Below are 21,984 nucleotides of genomic sequence, written 5' to 3'. Positions count from 1 at the left end.
GGGGATGTCCGGTAAAGTCCGCAACAACGCTTGATTCCTGAGATCATTTTGAGATGAAAATTTTAATATTAAAATGTCGAGGCTATAATAGTTTTTGAATTATAAGCATTTAAAGTTAGCGAATCATACCGCATAAAGTTCGCGCGCTTAAGTTGGATTTTCTGTTGTATCACATCTGAACACGCGAACTTTAGATGGTATATGATTCGATAACTTTATAAGTGTTTATAATTTAAAAATTATGATAACCCCTTTGACATTGGTATTAGAATTTTTGTCTTAAAATGATCTCATGAATCTATTTTTAAGCGTTATTATAATCTTTACCGGACATGCGCTGTCTTATTTTTTATTTAAATCCCCCGTGGATGTTCTAAACGTGCCATGTTTAATTCTATCAGGTTGGAGCTGCCGAGCATTCTGCCCGTCTCAACGTTTATGGTTTACCGTTTATTCGTCACATGGACAAGAAGGCTATCGTTGCTGGAGAAACTTTGCGTGTCACTTGCCCTGTTGCTGGATACCCGATCGAAAGTATCGTTTGGGAACGAGATACCAGGGTCCTGCCAATCAACAGAAAGCAAAAGGTCTTCCCTAATGGCACACTCATCATCGAGAATGTTGAACGAATGAGCGACCAGGCAACTTATACTTGCGTGGCACGTAATGCACAAGGTTACAGCGCACGTGGAACACTGGAAGTTCAAGTCATGGGTAAGTTTGACATTTTGTTTTCCTAGCATTTTTTTTCGCATATAATATTTCAATTTAATATAAATATTAATTTTTTGTTCATATAAAATAGTACCTTAAAAGTAAAAGAATTATTGACATTTAATACGTTCCATGTCGAATCAAATTTTTCGTAATTTATCTACCATGTCATCGATGACCCATGCGATATACATAGTTATTATATAGTGTCGCTGCACTTGTTTTTGCGCCGAGACACTACCGTGTCTCCAGATTTGAGAAATAAAATTAACGATTTCTATATTATTTTTTTTTATATACCCTTGAACAGCACACTGGGTTACGGTAACCCAGTCCGTTTGAAAAAACAACGATTTTTGAAAATTTCTTTCTTCTTTTTTTTCAAAATATCTTGGTTACCAGAAATTTTATGATATTCTTATCTATATATTCGTTTTTCTTACTGTCTGTTGTACTGTCGATTAAAAAAAAAAGTTAAAATTGATGCATTAGATCCCGGGATAAAAGCAAAAGAGGACTCAAAGGTTACCGTAACCCATGTGTGGTGAAATCAGGTGGCGAAAATAGTGTGGTGTTCAAGGGTTAACATAAATTCTATATATTTTTCATGAATATTCTGTACCATTTTGATTACGAAACCTGTTTTTTACTTGATACTTTTTTCCAAAGTAAAAAAATCTGTTTTTTCATCTCTATTTTCCAAAATATTTTTCAACTTAAACGGAAAGTCTACGTGCGTCACCGGTGATCCACGCGACATGGAACTTATTAAGAGAATTGAGTTTTAATGAAAAATTTATTTAATATTAAGGTGGAAAATTTAAATGTAACAGAATATTCATAAATCAAATAGAAGTTTACTCTATCATTAATATTATAATCTTAAATACATTTAGCACAAATAATATACGAAATAATACGCACAGAACATAAAAAATTAATGTTCTGTTTAGCAATTAATTGTTTATCGATTAAAATAATCTTGTCTTCTAAATAATTTCGAAAACGAAAGATATATTTATATTTTCAGTCATCGGTCAACAAACCGACCGATCAACGAGATAGATGTGTTAACTATGATAATATTAGAATAGCAAACGTTTATTTGCAGCTATTTTCTTTACAGCAGATTTTTGTGTCTTACGTAATCATCAATAAACTTTATTACATCGCACCGTTTCGTATTGATTGTGATACCGAGTCGGAGGTTTAGGGAACGTGTCGTAGATTTTAAAGGGTGCGATTGTAGGACACGGGCACGGATTCGGAAACTGCATTTAGTGGACGTTGCCGACCACTTAATAACGTAGAGCAAACGTACATCGATCTATAGAGAGGACACACATTCGTGGAAAGTCTGGGAGTTGGTATGGCGGTGGCCGATTGAATCGTTAGTAAGAAAATGTTGCGCTTGTTTTCAATTCAGATCTCTCTTCTCCCATTGCGCGATAGTCTCGCGTAGCAACAAATGCCACACATTCGTGCGTGTTATAGGCATTGTTTCATGCTGACAATGAGATAAGATACCAAGTTTTCCCGCAGCACATATTGAATTCACATACCTGAGACAGAATCAAACTTCAGCGTTCTAGTAATTGAGAAAGAACATCTTGAATGTCGCACAATCGGAATATTTCCTACAACTCGAGAGTGAATGTAACATGTCTATGATATCCACGAGCGTGGCACATTGACGCGGGACGTGTATAATCGTACATCCATACATCGCTCCTCCATCTTCAGTGCCGCCGATCGTTCAGGAGTTTGCGTTCACGAAGCTACCGATGAATGCCGGGGAATTTGCGAATCTGCAGTGTATCGTGTCAAGCGGCGACCTGCCATTGAACATACGTTGGAGCTATCCCGGAGAAGAAATGGGCGGCTCCTCCGGCGTACTCGCGAAGAAGGTCGCGGATCGCGTTAGCATGCTCATGATCTCGGTCATCACCGCGAGACATGCGGGGGAGTACGTTTGTACCGCCGAAAATGCGGCTGGAACAGCGTCCCACTCGACCGTCCTCACCGTCAATGGTTTGGGATTATCTGTTCCTAGAGAACACAGCCTTTATCATTCTTCAGTTGCGTTTTATCACCTTCTATCTTGTCCCTTGCACAGACCTTGCAAACAGCACCATAGTTATTCCCTCGTTTGTCACGCCTCCTTCGCGTCAATGTTGTTGAATCCTCTGCCTACTTGAATCCTCTGAAAGCTTTAGTGAGACGGGTAGTTGACTAACGCACAGATATTTGTTAGAATCACCGAGAATCATTCGCAGACGCCGTTGCATCCTTTTCGGTAATGAAGCATGATTTGTTTGACGACACCTTTAGTCGGACCGCAGCTTCTACCAATCGCTTTCAATGCCGAGATCGCTAATTGGGGAGACTCCGTGTCCGTGCCCTGCTCGATCCTGAAGGGTGACATGCCCATGGACATATCATGGTCGTTCGATGGCGTACCGATCGACACGTCAAAAGACACGGGTATCACGATCACCAGAATCAGCAAGCACTTGAGCACCCTCAGCATCGACGGCGTCTCGGCGCGCCACGCCGGAGAGTACGCCTGCTCCGCGTCAAATTTAGCTGGTTCCGTCAGTCGATCAACAACTTTGACCGTCAACGGTACGACCTTAATTCCCTCGGCACGGTTTCCGTTACAATAGACTCACAGTACATATAATAACTATCACGAACCTCAAGTTCTCCCGTCCATCGAACCCTCACCCACTATCCTAAAAGATCTTTTCCGAAAAATTTCTTGTGATAAAACAAGGTACTCCACCGCCATACCAACTTCATCTAGCAGTCCATATCGCTTAAATGAAACGAACATCATAATCGATACATGTAAAAGTGCCTCCGAATTACGCGATTAGGAAATGCGCCGCATCACAAACCGACACTTGCTCTTTCTTGTCTCGTTTCTCCCAGTCGCTCTTTCCAGTTGCTCCGCAAATACTGCCTTTCGCTTTCGGAGATGAGCCGGCCAGCTGGGGCGAGCTGGTCTCAATCACCTGCTCTGTTACGAAGGGCGATCAGCCTATTGAAATAACTTGGACTTTTAACGGAACGCCGATCGACAGTCGCGACTCTGACGTAGTAGTAGCCAGCACGAATCGAAAGAACAGTGTCTTAACTATCGAATCGGTCGCGGCTCGACACGCTGGCGATTATACCTGTACTGCGTCCAATCGCGTTGGTGCCACGACATATACGGCTCATCTGGCTGTAAACGGTATATGCAATCGATTCTCACAGAAGAAATGAATGCTCTTCCCGTTTGTCATGCATTTTCCTCGTTTTCCTGAAGCATCATTCAAGCGATTGATTATCGTAGCTGATCACTAAACACTTAACATTTATGAATACAAATACACAACTTTTTTACACTATTAATTACTAATTATTATTTCCTGTTATGAATTTATTAATAATCTCATAATTAAAATTTTATTAATTTTTTCCTCTTTTATTATATTGATAAAAAAGTGCAAGAAAAATTTTTGACTCGTTTAACATTCATTCATACATATTTTTTATCCCATCACCTATCACTGTCACATTTTCTGTCTCTTGTTGTACCCTCCTTTGTTTGTCATTATACTCCTTCGTCTGTGCCGCTGTCGTTCACGCAGTCGCGCCACAGATCCTTCAGTTTTCCTTCGGTGATGATCCCCTCAACTCTGGCGAGATGCTGTCGGTTTCTTGCACGATCGTCAAAGGTGACTTCCCTGTAAAATTGATGTGGACCTTCGACGACATCCCAATCAACTCGAGTCGACCGGATGTTAGTATCGTGACCAATAAGAGAGTCAGCTTCTTGAGCATCGACAGCGTGGCGGCGAGACATGCTGGAAGATACAAATGTACTGCGACCAATGCTGCCGGATCCGACAGTCACACCGCTATACTTTCGGTGAACGGTATCGCGCTCGTATATGTAAAAAGAAACGTACTGCCTTACGTATACATATGTCCTATACGTACAGTTTTATTATCCTTTTGTTTCTTCGCGCTCACTGTTATTGTCGAGACGATAATCCTGCGTAATGTACTTCTAGCAGCGAGATTATCGTCGTAGATGACAACGTACGGTCCATCCCGCAGTGACAGCGAAACGATGGTCCTTGTATAATTTTTTCCTTTATTTTATTTTTATTTTATTTGAACCTTTTCCTTTTGTTCTTATTTTATTTGAGAACCTTTTTCTGTATCGCTTTATAATGTATACCATTACAATATTGTTCGATGTTCTCTATTGAAATATTATTCCTTATCCTTCCTCGATCTATCCTCTGAAGATTCAAAGATGCTATTTTATGAGTCATCTAATTTGATTCTGAGTTTGTGATTCGGTAACATTTCTCGTTATCTTGCTGTGAGTGTTCGGGCGCCACTCCGGAAGCTCCTACGTGTGATTCACGAGTGTGCCCTTCGCGATTACAGTTGCACCGCAACTGGCACCTTTCACTTTTGGTGACGAAGCTGCCAATGCGGGAGAGATGGCGACTGTTCAATGTGCCGTGATAAAAGGCGATCTGCCTATCGACATAATCTGGTCATTTAACGGGCGTGAGATCGACATCGCGAATGGCGCATTCGACGAGCACAATTACAATCCCGACATAGTGATAAGCAGGAGTAGCAAACGGGCCAGCCAACTGACGATCGAATCGGTAGCCGCAAGACACGCGGGCGAGTACTCGTGCACTGCGAGCAACACGGCCGGAACTGCTACCCACTCTTCGGTTCTTTCGGTGAACGGTACGCTTGACCAGTGAATCAATGACGGTTGGGTGGTTGGTTGGACGCACGTAATATCGGGCTATGCTTCTCTTAGCGCTTTATGGCACCCAGAAAAAATTGCGTGTATAGTAAATGCGCCGCAGCTTCAAGATGTAATTAATAATCGCGAATCGTAATTGAAAATGTCAATGATATCCTTTGTTGAGTTTTTTACACCACCAAATTTTCTAGAAAATCATTGCATCTCGAGAAAGAATCGTGAAAGACCAAGATTGTTACGATCGATAATTTTTCACGAGTCACTTTTTTATACTGGTTCAATGTTACGTAGTTTTTCTATTACCTTGGCAGTATCGCCGCGCATCGCACCCTTCGAAATGGCCGACAGGGCGGTTAATTGGGGTGACTCTGTATCGGCGGTCTGTACGGTGGTTAACGGGGACTCCCCGTTAGAGATTACGTGGGCATTGAATGGAATGCCTATCGAGGAGAATCATCGAATATCTGTGACCACTACCAAGAGGAACAGCCTGCTGTCTATAGATTCTGCGAGTCCTAGTCACGCGGGCACTTACACTTGCGTTGCCTCCAATGCTGCCGGCGCAATCACTTATTCCGCGGAGTTGACAGTCAACGGTATCTACGACAACCGTTAGAAAAGAATGTTGATCTTGGATTTGTTTTTCCCTCCTACTCTCCTCACCCTTTTCTTCCCGATCGAAACTCGCGTGTGTATTCGGACGTCTAATGGAAAAAGTAACGATATCTATTCTGACAGCTCTATTCATGTCTTCTTCATCTTCAAATCTTTTTCTAGCGTTGTCATTTCAAGTAATTGTCAAGAAAATTGACAATTTATATAGAGAAAAAAAGAGGGGAAAAAACACGTAATACCCGTTGCAGTTGCACCGCAAATTGCACCGTTCGTTATCGTCGAGGAACCAGCCAACTGGGGTGATTCCATTTCCGTGGTATGCGCCATTCTCAAGGGTGATTTACCGATCGAGATCACGTGGGCTTTGAACGGCGAGCCGATTCGGCCAGATCGTTCGGACATTAATATCTTGGCGACAACTCGGAAGAATAGCATCCTCAGCATCGAGTCTGTGGCTGCGAGACACGCAGGAGAATACACATGCTCGGCGTCTAATAAAGCCGGAGCGACCAGTTATTCAGCGACTTTAACTGTGAATGGTACATCTCTGAGAGATTCCCTGTGTATTTGTCCTCTATATCCCATCATTTTCCATTATTTGTTATTATTACTCCTCCCCTTCTCGCTCCCCTCAAAATCATCGTCGATGGTCAATCGTGGTCTTCAGCATTGTCAGATCGTAAAGACATGTATTATTATACTTATACTTGTCAGTGTTATATCATCAACTTGTAGTAGATTAGTTGCTACACGATCGTTTGTCCACTTTAGTTGCTCCGGAGATAGCTCCTTTCGTACTCAGTGAGAAACCGGCGAATTGGGGAGAGACAGTTACCGCGACATGCACCATTTTGAAAGGAGATCAACCGATTCAGATCGAGTGGGCGCTCAACGGCCAGCCGATCTCTCACGATGTTTCTGATATAACAATTGTCACGAGCAAACGCGTCAGTCTCCTTACGATCGACGCTGTTACGGCTAGCCACGCCGGAGAGTACACTTGCGTAGCCACTAACGCTGCTGGTGGAACGAGCTATTCCGCTTCCTTAGCCGTCAATGGTACCATATTACGTTCTTCGAAGTTTCTATTAATTCTACAGTGCATGTATGAGTCTTCCACGTATGTAGCTTGACACTAATACTACTTACACACTCATTCCCAAGAGGTCCTCATGTTCCTTCGCGTTCTCAGGTTTAACAAAAGAGACAGGTTATGCTCATGATATCACAAAATAAAGAAAGAGATTTAAATATACATATAGATCCTATCTATATATTACAATTATATTAAGTTTAGATGTAATATGGTATTATATAAACATTTGGCAAGAAACCGTACTTAAAGTTTGACGAAAGTAGAATAGGGCTATAATTAAGACATATCCTTAGTTGCCCCTGAAATCATGCCATTTGTGATCGGCGAGGAACCGGCGAATTGGGGTGACACCATCACTGTAACTTGCACGGTGTTGAAGGGTGATCACCCGATCCAGATCGAGTGGGCACACAACGGCGAGCCAATTTCTCGAGATCATCCCGACATATCGATAGTTAATACCAGCAAACGCGTCAGCCTGCTTACAATCGATGCCGTGACGGCACGCCACGCCGGGGAATACACCTGCACGGCTAGCAACGTTGCTGGTGGAACGAGTTATTCCGCATCACTGGCCGTGAATGGTATAAAGGTCTCCCGTCTTGTGTTTCGCGTAGCTTTTCTCACTTCGTCCTATCGTGCATGTACAGAGCGATTCATCATTCCCATAATTTCCTTCAATTCCTTTCTTTCGGAATCTCAGAAAAAGATATTATCATACTAAAAGATCTCGTCGAATCGTTTAATTCCTCCTATTTTAGCGATACTAGGAACAATTCAGACGTGTTATTGAAAGGATTGATTCTACGAGCAAGATTGTGACGCTTCCAAGCTGCTATTTAATTATCATAAGTCCAATATTTGCTTTTTATTACCTTGGATAAAGTTAAATCTAACATGAAATTTATCTCTGATTTATTATAATATTATAATATTATAGTTGCGCCGCACATAGGGCCTTTCGCGATCAGTGACGGACCGGCAAATTGGGGTGACATGGTTTCGGCGACGTGTTCCATTATGAAAGGCGATTTTCCCGTAAAGATCGTTTGGACGTTTAACGGCAAACCGATTAGTTTGCACGATTCTGATATTACGATCACGAACATAAATAAACATATGAGTGCTCTCAGCATCGAATCCGTGGCCGCGAGGCATGCGGGCGAGTACACGTGTGTAGCTACGAACAGAGCCGGCAACGTCAGCCATTCGACCACCCTCGTCGTCAACGGTATCTACATATTTCCAGAAGCACACATGCACGTCAGCTAAACGTCGTACAGCACTTGCCTAATCCATCATTACGATTAGATCATCAAAACCTGCTTCATCGCATTGTCTTAATCTCATGATACGATACCCTTGCTCCTAATCGCCTTGATCGTTATGCTTGCCGACGACTGTCTCACGAGGATCGTAAAAAGACCGTAAGAATCGTAAGGGGATTTTACCGATACATGGATGTTATTTATCGATTCTCACGCGCGACTCGCGATCGCAGTTGCTCCGCAGATTTTCCCGTTCACGTTCGGCGACGAACCGATAAACTCGGGCGAGGCGATCTCTGCGACCTGTTCCATTCTCAAGGGGGACTTCCCGATGGACATTACCTGGGCATTCAACGGCGAGCCGATATCCGTCGAAAGTACAGATCAGTTCTCTATCACGAAGAACAAGCGCCTCAGCGTCCTGTCGATCGATGCTGTCGTGGCTAGACACGCCGGCGAGTACACTTGCACCGCGTCGAACAAAGCCGGAGCCTCCAGCCATACGGCCGCTCTAGCCGTGAACGGTAACATCGCGCGCATGTGTACACGTGTATATACGCGACGACATTTCGGCTATTATTCCTTCGCCGGGCGAAGACAAAACCCTCCTTTTCATCACATCTCCTTCAACCTCTCCTTCACCAGTGCTCATAATCTTTTCAACATTCCCTTGCGTTTCGTCGAGTATGGGGAGTATGGTGAAGACGCATTTGTCTGTCGTTTAGCCTTATCGCGCATTCACGGACGTTTTGCACCTCACTATCTTATCACATTATGTTAGCTCAAAGCAACGGCGTCATGAATAGGTATTATCTCACTGAACCTGCCTATCTTTATATCTTTTTCGAATTAAAATCTATTATTTATTATATTATTTAATTATTTTAATATATGAAGAAAAGTATATATGGCGATAGAAATATACTAGTAAGAAAGCATAAAATAGTAATGAAACAAATTTCGAGATAGTGAATTAGATCACGACTAGAAAAATGTTTTTCTATATAATATTCTCCATAATAGGCACCTTCGAAATGGTTTTTCTCGTGTGGTACGCAAATGTTCGAATTCAATGGATTTGTTTGTAAATAGGTTTGTCATACTTTGGAAAATCGTTTTCAGTCGCTCCGCAGATAGCGCCGTTCTCGATCAGTGACGAGCCCGCGAATTGGGGCGAAGCAGTCTCGTCGGTTTGTACGGTTGTGAAGGGAGACCTGCCGATCGAAGTATCGTGGGCGTTGAATGGCGAGGCTATCACCAAGGAGAATTATGGAGATATATCGATATCGAGCACCAATAAGCGAGTCAGTCTAATGACAATCGAGGCTGCGAGTCCGAGACACGCCGGGGAGTATACTTGCACAGCCTCGAATGCTGCCGGAGCGACGAGTTACTCCGCCACCTTGGCTGTGAACGGTACTGGCATAGCATGAAATAAAGTGCCTCGTTGCGATCGAGAGATTGAGCTTGAGATTCTGCTTGCAAGCATAACGTACCTAGACGAAACTGTTTTCCTACCCTCGCGTATACAACGATAACACGGCACTCCTCTAAAACCGTCCCGTCGCGTGAGGTATAATTGGCAATTGATAACGTACAAACATGAAAGTTTATGACACGACCTAAGATTATTAAGATTATTAAGGAAGCGATGAAAGCGTTGAAAGCGGAGTACGTTTGCTCGACGATGCATATAAATTCTACGATTCCAATTGATTTACACAAAAGAAAAATTTATATATTTTTTATGTACACCGTTTTATTGATCATTTTCTGCGATTGTTTTCAGTCGCCCCGCAAATTGCTCCATTTTCTATCAGTGAAGAACCAGCTAATTGGGGCGAGCAAGTTTCTGCAATGTGTAGCATTTTAAAGGGTGACCTACCGATCGAAATACGGTGGAGCCTCAATGGCGAAATTATTACGCGTCTCAATCATCCGGACGTAATAATCACAAATACCGGGAAAAAAACATCCGTCCTGACCATTGAATCTGTGACTGCCCGTCATGCTGGCGAATATAGCTGCGTCGCGAGCAATCTGGTCGGATCCGTCAGCCGTTCCGCCGTTTTGTCGGTCAATGGTATTTAAAAAAAGCCGCATGTCAAGACGTAGTGTCACCGCCAGCACTTTATCCCGCAAAGTATTTCGAAATCTATCCTTCCCAATAACAAATTTTAATCGTTAAAACTATCGGTCCTTGGATATCGATCCATGAAAAACCAAAGCTACCTTCAATTTTATTCCTCTCATATTTTTATGCAAAAATCGCAAAAATTATTCGTTCCTCACGTTTTTTAACTTTCAAGGCTAAGAAATGTATTCATCGGATTTTGCAAGATACTATGCGTGATTTTTCCATCTTTCTCGAATCATATACTTTATCTTCTTTTTCGTATCGCAGTCTCCCCACAGATAGCACCGATCTCCTTCGGCGAGGAACCCGTTAATGCCGGAGATCTGGTGTCGGTGCAGTGCGTAGTGACCAAAGGCGATTTTCCTCTGGAGATCACGTGGATCTTCGACAGCCGTCCTATACAGTCTTATCACGGTGACGTGATCGTGTCCGATACCGGAAAGCGCGTCAAACAACTAATCATCGACTCGGTAGCTGCGCGACACGCCGGAGAATACACCTGCGTTGCTTCGAACGTAGCTGGATCGACCTCCTATTCGGCCATGTTGGACGTGAATGGTACACCTTCCGACAAACTTATGGCCACAGTTTGCATTTCTGTATTTAGCCATCTTTCGTCTGAATTTATCCTCATCTGATTTATCCATTCCTCCGATATTTTTCACGAGTCTCTCGAGGCCTCGTTCCCGTTTTATATTTTTATCCCATGCCGTTATTTCTCTCTGAGTTTCTCCGTATCTTCGCTTTTCATATTACTCGTAGCACGACGTGTGTCTGTGTTTTCTAGAGCCCATCTCTATCATTTTAGTCATCAAATGTTGTTATTGAACATGACATTTTTTCTCAATTTCTTTGGTTACACACGCCTGTTCATTCTTTTGATTTTATTATTGATCAGCATCGCGAAATATACAGCGCTAGGGTGGGATTAGATTTGTGCGTTTTTGTCACACGATAAATTTTTCAAGTCTGTTGATTGGCTATAGCTTAAAGAGATCTGAGGACTTCTCTGTCTTGCACACATTTGTTGTACGACAAAAACGTATAAATGAAATAGCACCCCGATACAATACAAGAATGACACGCTCATCATAACGCGGACTTAAAATAAACGGAAGTAAGAAGAAACGAAGAGAGAGCGAATGATGCGAGGATATTTCACGAGCTAATACAACTTCTTATCATCGATCTACTAATCGCGCAACTCCGCCTGTGCTGATGTAGCCTGCGACTTCAAAACTCTTTCTCTCCTTTTCTGATCTCTTTCTCTTTCTCTCTTCCAGTCATTCCGAAATTATTGCCATTCGCGTTCGGCGAGGAGCCGCTTAACTCAGGTCAAGTTGTAACGGTACCGTGCGCAGTGGTCGAGGGCGATCAACCCTTGCAGCTCCGTTGGACCTTAAACGGTCATGCAATCTCGCCGCACTCCGGAATCTCGATCGTGGATTTGGGCGGACGTGGCGCCATACTCAGCATAGGATCCGTCCAGGCGACCCATGCTGGAACGTACACGTGTGTCGCGGAAAACCTTGCCGGCAGACACGAGCTATCGGCCGATCTCATTGTGAACGGTGCATACTCTGATCCGCAAGGGTTTACTCGATATTTCGTTGAGTCCTGCGAATTCTCCTCAATCCCGTATCCAAGCTACTTCCCTATCCATCATCCTAGACCGTCGCTTTTTCCCATAGACACTCGTTTCAAGATCGATTTTCATTCAAATATCCGTCGCGCTCTTATCGATCTTTGTGCGATAAAGTTTAGGTTGTAATCGCCATTTTTGTGGATGCGGTCAGACATGAGAGCAGCTGTTACGATTACAATTACCGATCTAATTGCGCTCAATGATATCGCGTCTTAAATCTCATGTGGCACAAATTCGCCTCAATAAGCGAGACATTCATTCTCGCTCGCGTGTCTCTCTTTCTTTCTTACTCTTTTTCTCTTTCTCTCTTCGTCTATTATTGCCTGTTGTCTCTAGTTTCTATTGGTTCTCTATCTCTCGGCAGTTGCTCCACATCTGCAGCCGTTCGCGTTCGACGAGGCCAACTCCGGCGATCTGATAATCGTCCATTGCGCGGTCGTGAAAGGAGACACGCCGATTTCGCTCAAGTGGTTGTTCGAGGGCCGCCATTTAGAGGTAGGCGAAGGAGTGGGTATCACCGCGTTGGGGGATAGAGTCTCAGCCCTGACGATTCCCGCTGTCAGGGGGGAGCACGCCGGGGAGTATGCTTGCGTCGCCGATAATCCAGCGGGCAGTGCTCGGCACAGCGCCCATCTGAAAGTGAACGGTACAGAGAAAACGAACACACGATCACAAAAGCATCCAGTAAAAAACAGAGAATAAAATAAAAAATACATATATATACGTATATTTTCTTTAACACAAAGCGAAACCGCGAGGCATGATGATGGTGTTTAACGGGCGTACGCGTAGTGAGAGTACTACCGTTTTGTATGCGTGTTACTATTTGAGCGGAAAGCAGTGGTACGTTTACCCTTTTATTCGGTTGTAGTTACATATATATATATATTTATATCTATCAGTAGAGCGTTTCGATATGTTAGATTTACGCCCCTTGCTGCCGCTTTACGTACGTCGTAAAATCTCCAATCTGTCTGTCCTAATTGTATTGTAATGATATTACGAGATATGTGTGTCTGGAAATCTGCATTGCTCGACGCATATTCCTCCTTTCTGTCTATAGAGAGTTATCTTCCTTGTAACGAGGTTAAACTATTTAGTTGATTCGTATAGGCGAGAGTAGTTTGTGCCCACGTCTGTTTGAATCACGTACGAGGCGTCGATTACTACGAGATGAGCCATGTCCCCCATTCTCTCCCGGCCCAGAACTGTCTCTCATTCTCTGGCACGTTCTCTATCACTCCGCATCCCTTCTCTGATCTCGACAGCTCGGTTACAGAAGTCAGTCGATTTAGTTGAAGGACTGCTAGTTCCGATTATTCCAATGCAATTAGTTTAGAGCCATCGGATATTATTTGTCGTGCAATCTACGGTAGCGTATTACAGAAAACGGACGCAAATGACGATAGACGATCAACCACGATCGTTCGCGTCGATCGCGAAGAAACCGGAATGAAGATCGTTATGGGAACTTGGATCTATCTGCCGTTCCGTTGCAGTCCTGCCACGGATCAATCCGTTCGATTTTGGAGACCAACCGATCTATGCCGGGCAGGCCGCCCAATTGGCATGCATGGTACCGATAGGCGACACGCCAATTGAGATCGCCTGGACCCACGAGGGCGAACCATTGTCGCAGTTCATGGGATTCAGCGTCGGGAAACTCGGCCCACGGACGAGTATACTACTGATCGAGCCGGTAACACCGGAGCACAGCGGACGTTACGCGTGTATCGCTAGTAATCCGTCGGGCAGGGCGATCCACGAGGCAACCTTACGAGTCCACGGTTAGGTCCAGAATAAAGAACGGAGCACTGAGAATGACATGACGTTGATAATGATGGTTGAGCGAAATTTCGGAATGATAATAAAAAAAAAACGAAACGCGGGTCCCACGCGAGTATTTAAGTGCAGGCTTGATTGGTTGCATTTTATTCATCATTGCTGTGACGCTGATCATGTGTTTTTTCCCCCGTTGGCGAAAGCTTTCTGGAATTTCAGTTGGTTGGAGCTCGCGCTCAGCTCAACTTGTACAAAAAGCGTTGCTTTTGTCACCGATGACGACCTTCCTGCGCGTATACTCTTTCTCTCGCTGTCTTGCTACTTTCTTTTCACACTTTCTATCTATGCCTCTTTCTCTTTTTTTCCGTCTCTGTCTATATTTACTTCTCACCGCTGTAATTTCCTCTTTATTATGTATCCGCCGGTATTTCAAGCGAGCGAAGATCAATCCGAGTTTCCTTCATGCTCTGAGAATCAATAGCTTTTGCCGAACCGTTGGCCTTTCCTCGTTTATTTTGCTCTCATCGTCAGCCGCTCTTGTGCGACTTTTTACGTTGGCTTCGATCATTCCTGTGGCGAAATAACGCGACAGGATGTATTTTCCTTTCGCACGCGAATCACATCGCGTTTCTACATCTTTCACGAACGCGTTCGCCATTCCCGTAGTACAAACGATTTAAATGCCACTTTTTGTGATCGCAGGATTGCGTAGGTTTCACATGCAAGTTGCATATGATCCGTCTCGTGTACGTTCGAGTGTCGATTTATACCTCACCGTAGCCCCATTCGCGCTAAAATGCGTCCTTGTACTATGATGACCGACCGACCATCCAACCACATCTCAGAATTCACCCCACGATCAATTCATCACAACCCTATACCTACGAATGGATTCCCCTAAACAAGCCCCTCCTCGACCCTTGACCATCTCTCATCACACATTTTGCCTTGTTCATTTTGTAGACGCGTATGTAGCGTAGATACTTACTTAATATGCATGCATTTATATACATGAACGAGCGTAATCGAATGTTATTAGTAAACGCGGTACAGCATGATGCACCGTGCTCGAATACAAATTCGATAGCGCTTCGTGCATGCTCGCCGTTAGGCTCCTTCAAAGTCTCTTTTTTTCCCATGCATCTCCTCTCTCTCTCTCTCTCTCTCTCTCTCTCTCTCTCTCTCACTTTCTCTCTCTCTCTTCCATGCATTAGATACCCGCATAATCACTTCAGAATCCCGCATGCCGTGTATTTTATTCATCACAGTAGCAGGAGCGTGTCGCGTTTTGTTTTGCATGCGACAAAATTGCCATACAATTCGAGTCTTCATCATTTAATGATATTAAAACTATTTCTAATATCTGATATTTATATAAGAATAAATGCTAAGCGGCAATTTCATTAACTTATTTTAAATACAGACACTCAATTTTATATCTCATAGAATTTAAAGAAAGCAAACAATATAGTCTACTATTACTGTAATTAATACACTTGTCTAAATCAATTAAACTTTAGATAATAATTTTATTACTATAAATAATAAGTTTTGAGACTTTTGAAAAGCGAACGACTCGAGTTTTCAAGCGACTGGCTCCTGGATACTGTACAATCTTATGTACGCAAAAATACATCGCGGCTAATTTATTTATTCTGTAACAGTACCTCCCCGTTGGATCCTGGAACCTACCGATAAGGCATTTGCTCAAGGTTCCGATGCACGAGTAGAATGCAAAGCCGACGGATTTCCCAAGCCTCAGGTCACATGGAAGAGAGCTGCTGGTAAGTACACTAGCAACCGCAGCCTAACAAATAGTAAACCTTTCTACTTGTATAGGTATACTAATTATACACGTCTGTTCCATCTTATAGGGGATACGCCGGGAGATTATACCGATTTGAAATTGAGCAACCCTGACATTAGCGTGGAAGATGGCACTCTCTCTATTAACAATATACAAAAGACGAATGAAGGCTATTACCTTTGTGAGGCTGTTAATGGAATTGGATCAGGCTTATCAGCTGTCATTCTTATTTCGGTTCAAGGTATTTCACGTTTAGTCTAGTTCTTTGTATCTTGTAATTTTTATTGCGTTTTATACATCTTTTTGCAATATCTTTTTAGCTCCTCCGCAGTTTGAAATTAAACTAAGAAACCAAACCGCTCGTCGTGGAGAACCGGCTGTATTGCAATGCGAGGCGCAAGGAGAGAAACCAATTGGCATTTTATGGAACATGAACAACAAGAGATTGGATACGAAGAGCGATCCTCGTTATACTATTCGTGAAGAAATCTTGGCTAACGGAGTACTGTCCGACTTGAGCATCAAACGAACCGAAAGGAGCGATTCTGCCTTGTTCACTTGCGTAGCCACGAATGCCTTCGGTAGTGATGACACTAGCATTAATATGATCGTACAAGGTTGGTTCATATAATTATACATAACATGTTTGATAAATCAACAAAATATGTGAAGTCACGATCGAATTTATGTATTTATTATAGAGGTGCCAGAAGTTCCATATGGTCTTAAAGTGTTGGATAAATCAGGACGTTCGGTGCAATTATCATGGGCCGCACCTTATGATGGAAACAGCCCGATTAAACGATATGTTATTGAATACAAAATCAGCAAGGGTTCCTGGGAAACTGATATTGATCGAGTGCTCGTACCTGGCTCGCAACAGAACGTAGCCGGAGTATATAATCTAAGACCCGCGACCACCTATCACCTTCGAATCGTCGCTGAAAACGAAATTGGCACATCTGATCCGTCTGACACGGTCACCATTATTACCGCAGAAGAAGCACCTACTGGCCCGCCAACTTCCATCAAGGTGGATGCTCTCGATCAGCACACGCTCAAGGTAAGCAAAACAATTGCGTTGTAGGTGCCCATATACAGAGGATTTCAGCAACATTCGTAATGTTATTGCTGGAACGTTGTATGCTGTATAGGCGTTTGGGAATATATGTGCAATAAATGTAAATTCCATCAGGTAACGTGGAAACCGCCTCCACGCGAGGACTGGAACGGTGAAATTCTGGGCTACTACGTTGGATACAGACAATCGTCGGACAAGCCGTACATGTTTGAGACTGTTGATTTCTCTAAGGAAGACACAAAGGAGCATCACTTGCAGATCGCGAACCTCAAGACTTACACCCAGTACGGCGTGGTCGTTCAAGCATTTAACAAAGTCGGTTCCGGACCAATGAGCGAGGAACGCAGGCAACACACCGCAGAAGGCGTGCCCGAGCAACCGCCCCATGACACTACTTGCACAACTCTTACTTCTCAGACTATTAGAGTGTCCTGGGTGTCACCGCCACTCAGCGCGGCCAACGGCGTTATCACCGGTTACAAAGTTAGTAAAAACATGACTCGAGAGGGAGGCATAAAACCGTTTGCAGTAGCATCTTTAAATATTTGCTTTAGGTCATCTATGGGCCGTCCGATACGTGGTATGACGAGAATACGAAAGACACCAAGATCACGTCTTCTAGCGAGACCATCCTGCACGGTCTCAAGAAATATACCAACTACAGCATGCAAGTTCTGGCTTTCACATCTGGAGGAGACGGCGTTAAGTCTGCACCAATTCACTGCCAAACTGAGCAAGATGGTAATTAAGAAATCAATTAATGTTCATTGTATTGGTTCATTATGCAAAAGCACATGTTTTTGAACATATTACATGTTCCGTGTCTACTTTCAGCACCTGAAGCTCCTATTGCTATCAAAGCTTTAGTCATGTCTTCGGAATCCATTCTTATCTCATGGCGTCCGCCCAGTCAACCTAATGGAGTTATTTCTCAGTATACTGTTTACACGAAAGCGGACAATGCAGAGGAGCCAACCAGTCAGAAAGTACCACCAAATCAACTAACTCACGAAGCATCTGGATTAGACAAGCAACAAAGATATGAATTTTGGGTGACCGCTAGCACGAATATTGGTGAAGGTGAAGCTTCTAAGATTGTGACTTTGGGACCAAGTGTTCGAGGTAATTTCTTCATTCAAAATTCACATTTTAGTTGTAACAAATTAAATTCGTGAATCGATTACAAATTTCATAGTCTATTATAAATTAGAAAGTATTGTAAGTTTCATACTTTACTTACAGTACCGGCCAAAATTGCATCGTTCGATGATAAGTTCACTGCGACATACAAAGAGGACGTTAAACTGCCGTGTCTCACTGTCGGCGTACCCGCACCGGAAGTAACATGGAAGGTACGAGGCGCTAATCTTCAATCGACCGAACGATTGAAACAATTACCTGAGGGATCGCTATTCATCAAGGAAGTCGACCGCGCGGACGCTGGAGAATATTCTTGTTACGTGGAAAACTCTTTTGGACATGATACCGTGACTCATCAGCTGGTTGTACACGGTACATAAATATTCTAACACACATGGAAGTTTTAGTTACTGATTTCAATTATCCGTTATTATATTAAAACTAACGTTATATTTTCACAGCTCCTCCGCACTCACCGCAAGTTACCCTTACCGCCACCACCACCAACTCTTTGACGATGAAATTACGCCCGCATCCTACGGACAATGCACCGATTCACGGCTATACGATTCACTACAAACCCGAGTTCGGCGATTGGGAAACCGTTCAGATTAGCTCCACAGCACAGAAATATACACTCGAGAATCTGTGGTGCGGCTCCCGATATCAGATTTATGTCACCGCTTATAACGGGTAACTTTACTGCTAAAATCGTAAAGTAATTTTTGTAATAAGAAATTTCATACATATGAGAGTTTTTTTGCAGAATTGGAATCGGCGATCCTTCGGACATTCTAAACACGCGCACAAAGGGCTCCAAACCAATCATCCCCGAAGCAGCGAAATTTATCGAGGTATCCACAAATAGCATCTCTTTGCATTTGAGCACCTGGTCAGATGGTGGTTGCCCCATGTTGTACTTCGTTGTTGAACACAAGAAGAAGTAAGATGAAAGGATAATCACACGATGAACATCCAATCCTAGGAATGGAACCAGGTCTCGAACAACGTCAAACCGGGCGGTAACTTCGTAGTATTGGATCTGGACCCCGCTAGCTGGTACCATTTGCGTGTTACGGCTCACAATAATGCCGGTTTCGCCGTGGCCGAGTATGAATTCGCGACTTTGACGGTGACTGGTGGTAAGTATGGATGGTCGTCTGACACACAGCGGCGCCTCGTAGCCGGTGCCAATGGTGGCTGGATGGATCGCCGAAACGTTTTCTGTTCCAGGCACCATTGCACCGGCCCGCGAGCTGCCGGACGTGAACGGTGGTGGCAACGACGAAGACCCAATGAAAATTTTCATGGCTAACTTAAATCTGGTCGTACCTGTGGTAGCAGCCATACTCGTAATAATCGTTGCCGTCATTGTGATCTGCATTCTCAGGGGGAAGGGTCACAATAGCGATAAAGGTATTCATCATAAATCTATTTTTTTCTTTAAATAGGTACGATCGCACCTCCCATACGTAATGGCGGTAATGACAACACTGCGGATGTGAGACGGTATTTCCCATGGTTACCCAGCTGGCTCGACGTAAACGTGGTGGTGCCAGTTGGCGCGACGGTCGTTGTTATAATAGTAGGAATAGTTGTCATTTGCGTGGCGCTCTCGAGAAGAACTCGAGGTCCGGAACAAACACGGCTGCGAGGTATCTCTTCAGCCGACGAGAAATATTACGAGGGACAATGTATACAAATTTTTTTTAATTACTTTTACTTGTTAAGTCGCATAAAGACGGTAGAGGTTCATCGGGAAATTAAACTGCATTGAATACGAAACTGCAATGATATTCTCAATTAGCTGATCGAGAAAAGTATCACAATCGTCAGTCGTAGACATTATCATAACAATTTTATATTTTGTAATGTAGTAATATTATCGTGATAATTTCCTGACGATCGATCTACGCGTCGACCACCCTAGTCTTGGAATCCTCTCCGAATATTAAATTTCAGAATTTTCCTCTTCCCTACGTTTTCCTTTTATTTCACAAGCGTGGGTGATGGCATATATAATCAATATAATTCGTCAACAATAAGATCAGAAGTATCAAAATGTACGTACATTCATAATTATAAGATCGAGCGTCTTTATTTCAGACGACGTAGTCTACCAGCAAACCGGAGTTGGCGGCGCTACCTTGGACAAACGCAGATCCGATCTTCGCGATGAACTGGGATACATCGCACCCCCGAATCGCAAGCTTCCACCTGTACCCGGCTCAAACTATAACACCTGCGATCGTATCAAGCGAGGTACAGTTATAAGTAAGCCACAACTGCCAACACTTACCTTTTAGATCAATTTCAATTTGTCTAGTTGTTGTCGCATCGGCACGATAGTTCCTTCTTTCATCTTTTCAAGGGATACACATCGAGATTTGCACATAGGTTCCCATGATAGGCTCCCAGTCAATGTCAGACAGATCCCCAAGCCAAACAGAACCCATATACACGATCAATGCCAATTACTTTTTTCGTTCGCCATGCTTTGAAATGTTCTTATATACGTTACCGAGTTTGTATGTCCCTCCAGCGAAGACATAACGTTCGTTCCTACTTGTTTGCGCTTATCACGCCGTTGGTGCCTAACGAGTGTCGACTGTATCGATTTGCGTATTAATCAAACGTTAGTAAGAAAGAAAAAGTAAAAAATACCTTCTCCCCAGAGCTCGAATCCTCTAAACTCTTTAAAGAGAACAGGGCTATTAGTTGGCGGGAACGAATCTTGATAGGCGCCAGCGTGTCGTACGACCTTTGTAGTATGTGTTCGATAGGTGGGACTAGCTCGTTAAGGAGTCACTCGACGTGGGATCCGAGGCGACACATGTATGAGGAATTGAGTCACTACGCGCCTAACAGGAGATGCCCACCACCACCACGTATGGGCAGCGCGGATGGTCTTTCGCACAGAGGTTGGTAATAGCAATTTTGGTTAACGGGCATTCGGCATTCACCCGATCGCTCTAGAGACTGATAATCGCAGGCCGGAGCCGGCGATGTTGCTGGCTCGTACCAGTCAGTCTTCGTAAGTCCCCTCTCGTTTCGTGAAACCTCACATCACTTTAACGGCACGTCTCATTTCTCGATGTTTGCACGTTTCCGCATGCCTGCGCTCATAGCACGCCGACAGATAACACGAACCACATATAAGGAGGAATTACATTCATTCATGCATTTCTAAGATAGAAATATATGTCCATTATCGTCATATCGATTTTCAGGATTTTTGAACGATCAATAAGAGGAATTTTGAATATTTTAAATCAAATAGATAACTAATAAAATTAAGAAATTACGGCTGCGATATTCACTGCCAGTACTGAAAATCTATGTATATATATAATACGTAACATATGTTATATAGATCTTCAGTACTGGCAGCAAATATTGAAACGCATCTAATTAATTGTAGACTATAGCAAAAGTTAGGAAAGTTACTTTATAAAAGTATCTTGTGTGTGTATTACCATTATTTATTACTGATTCTAAAATGTCTTAACTTATAACATTATTGTTTATACTAAAAACACTTGTTACAATTTCTGTTACTTTTTACCGAATTTTTATAATCATAAGTATTTTTTAAAGTGACCCAATTGTCTATGTCAATGTCACTAACTGATCGGTTCAACACAAGATCTATAGTGATCATGATTTATCAATGTGGTCAAAAAACTCTTTTATTCATGTTTTATAAATATATATATATATATAATATATACATATGTGTATATATATATTGTATATATATTATACGCGTAAAAAATAATAGTTATATTCATTAAAGAATATAACCATTAACGTTATAAATAAAGAATTGTAACGTTGTTACCTATTACTAACGATGTTGTAATAAGTAACGCGTTACTTTCCAGTCTTGAATATAACATTATTTTACGTA

At 42.9% G+C, this 21,984-nt stretch overlaps 1 protein-coding gene across 1 annotated transcript in view; it reads left to right on the top strand.

Annotated features, from left to right (window-relative positions):
• Positions 1 to 21,984, top strand: part of Dscam1 (Down syndrome cell adhesion molecule 1) — a 78,858-nt gene that overhangs the window by 52,790 nt on the left and 4,084 nt on the right. The window contains 16 exon segments of the mRNA XM_018461525.1: positions 402 to 714; positions 3,662 to 3,952; positions 15,711 to 15,830; positions 15,921 to 16,094; positions 16,174 to 16,470; positions 16,555 to 16,916; positions 17,049 to 17,417; positions 17,489 to 17,675; positions 17,769 to 18,056; positions 18,177 to 18,446; positions 18,536 to 18,767; positions 18,841 to 19,018; positions 19,051 to 19,216; positions 19,308 to 19,490; positions 20,181 to 20,348; positions 20,858 to 20,995. Of these exon segments, the coding sequence (XP_018317027.1) occupies positions 402 to 714; positions 3,662 to 3,952; positions 15,711 to 15,830; positions 15,921 to 16,094; positions 16,174 to 16,470; positions 16,555 to 16,916; positions 17,049 to 17,417; positions 17,489 to 17,675; positions 17,769 to 18,056; positions 18,177 to 18,446; positions 18,536 to 18,767; positions 18,841 to 19,018; positions 19,051 to 19,216; positions 19,308 to 19,490; positions 20,181 to 20,348; positions 20,858 to 20,995 (3,736 nt within the window).

This window comes from Mycetomoellerius zeteki, unplaced genomic scaffold (genome assembly GCF_001594055.1).
Source record: "Mycetomoellerius zeteki isolate Tzet28-1 unplaced genomic scaffold, Tzet1.0 scaffold100, whole genome shotgun sequence".
NCBI lineage: Eukaryota > Metazoa > Arthropoda > Insecta > Hymenoptera > Formicidae > Mycetomoellerius > Mycetomoellerius zeteki.
The sequence above is the reverse complement of the archived record's forward strand: the minus strand, read 5'-3'. Positions and strand labels throughout refer to the sequence as shown.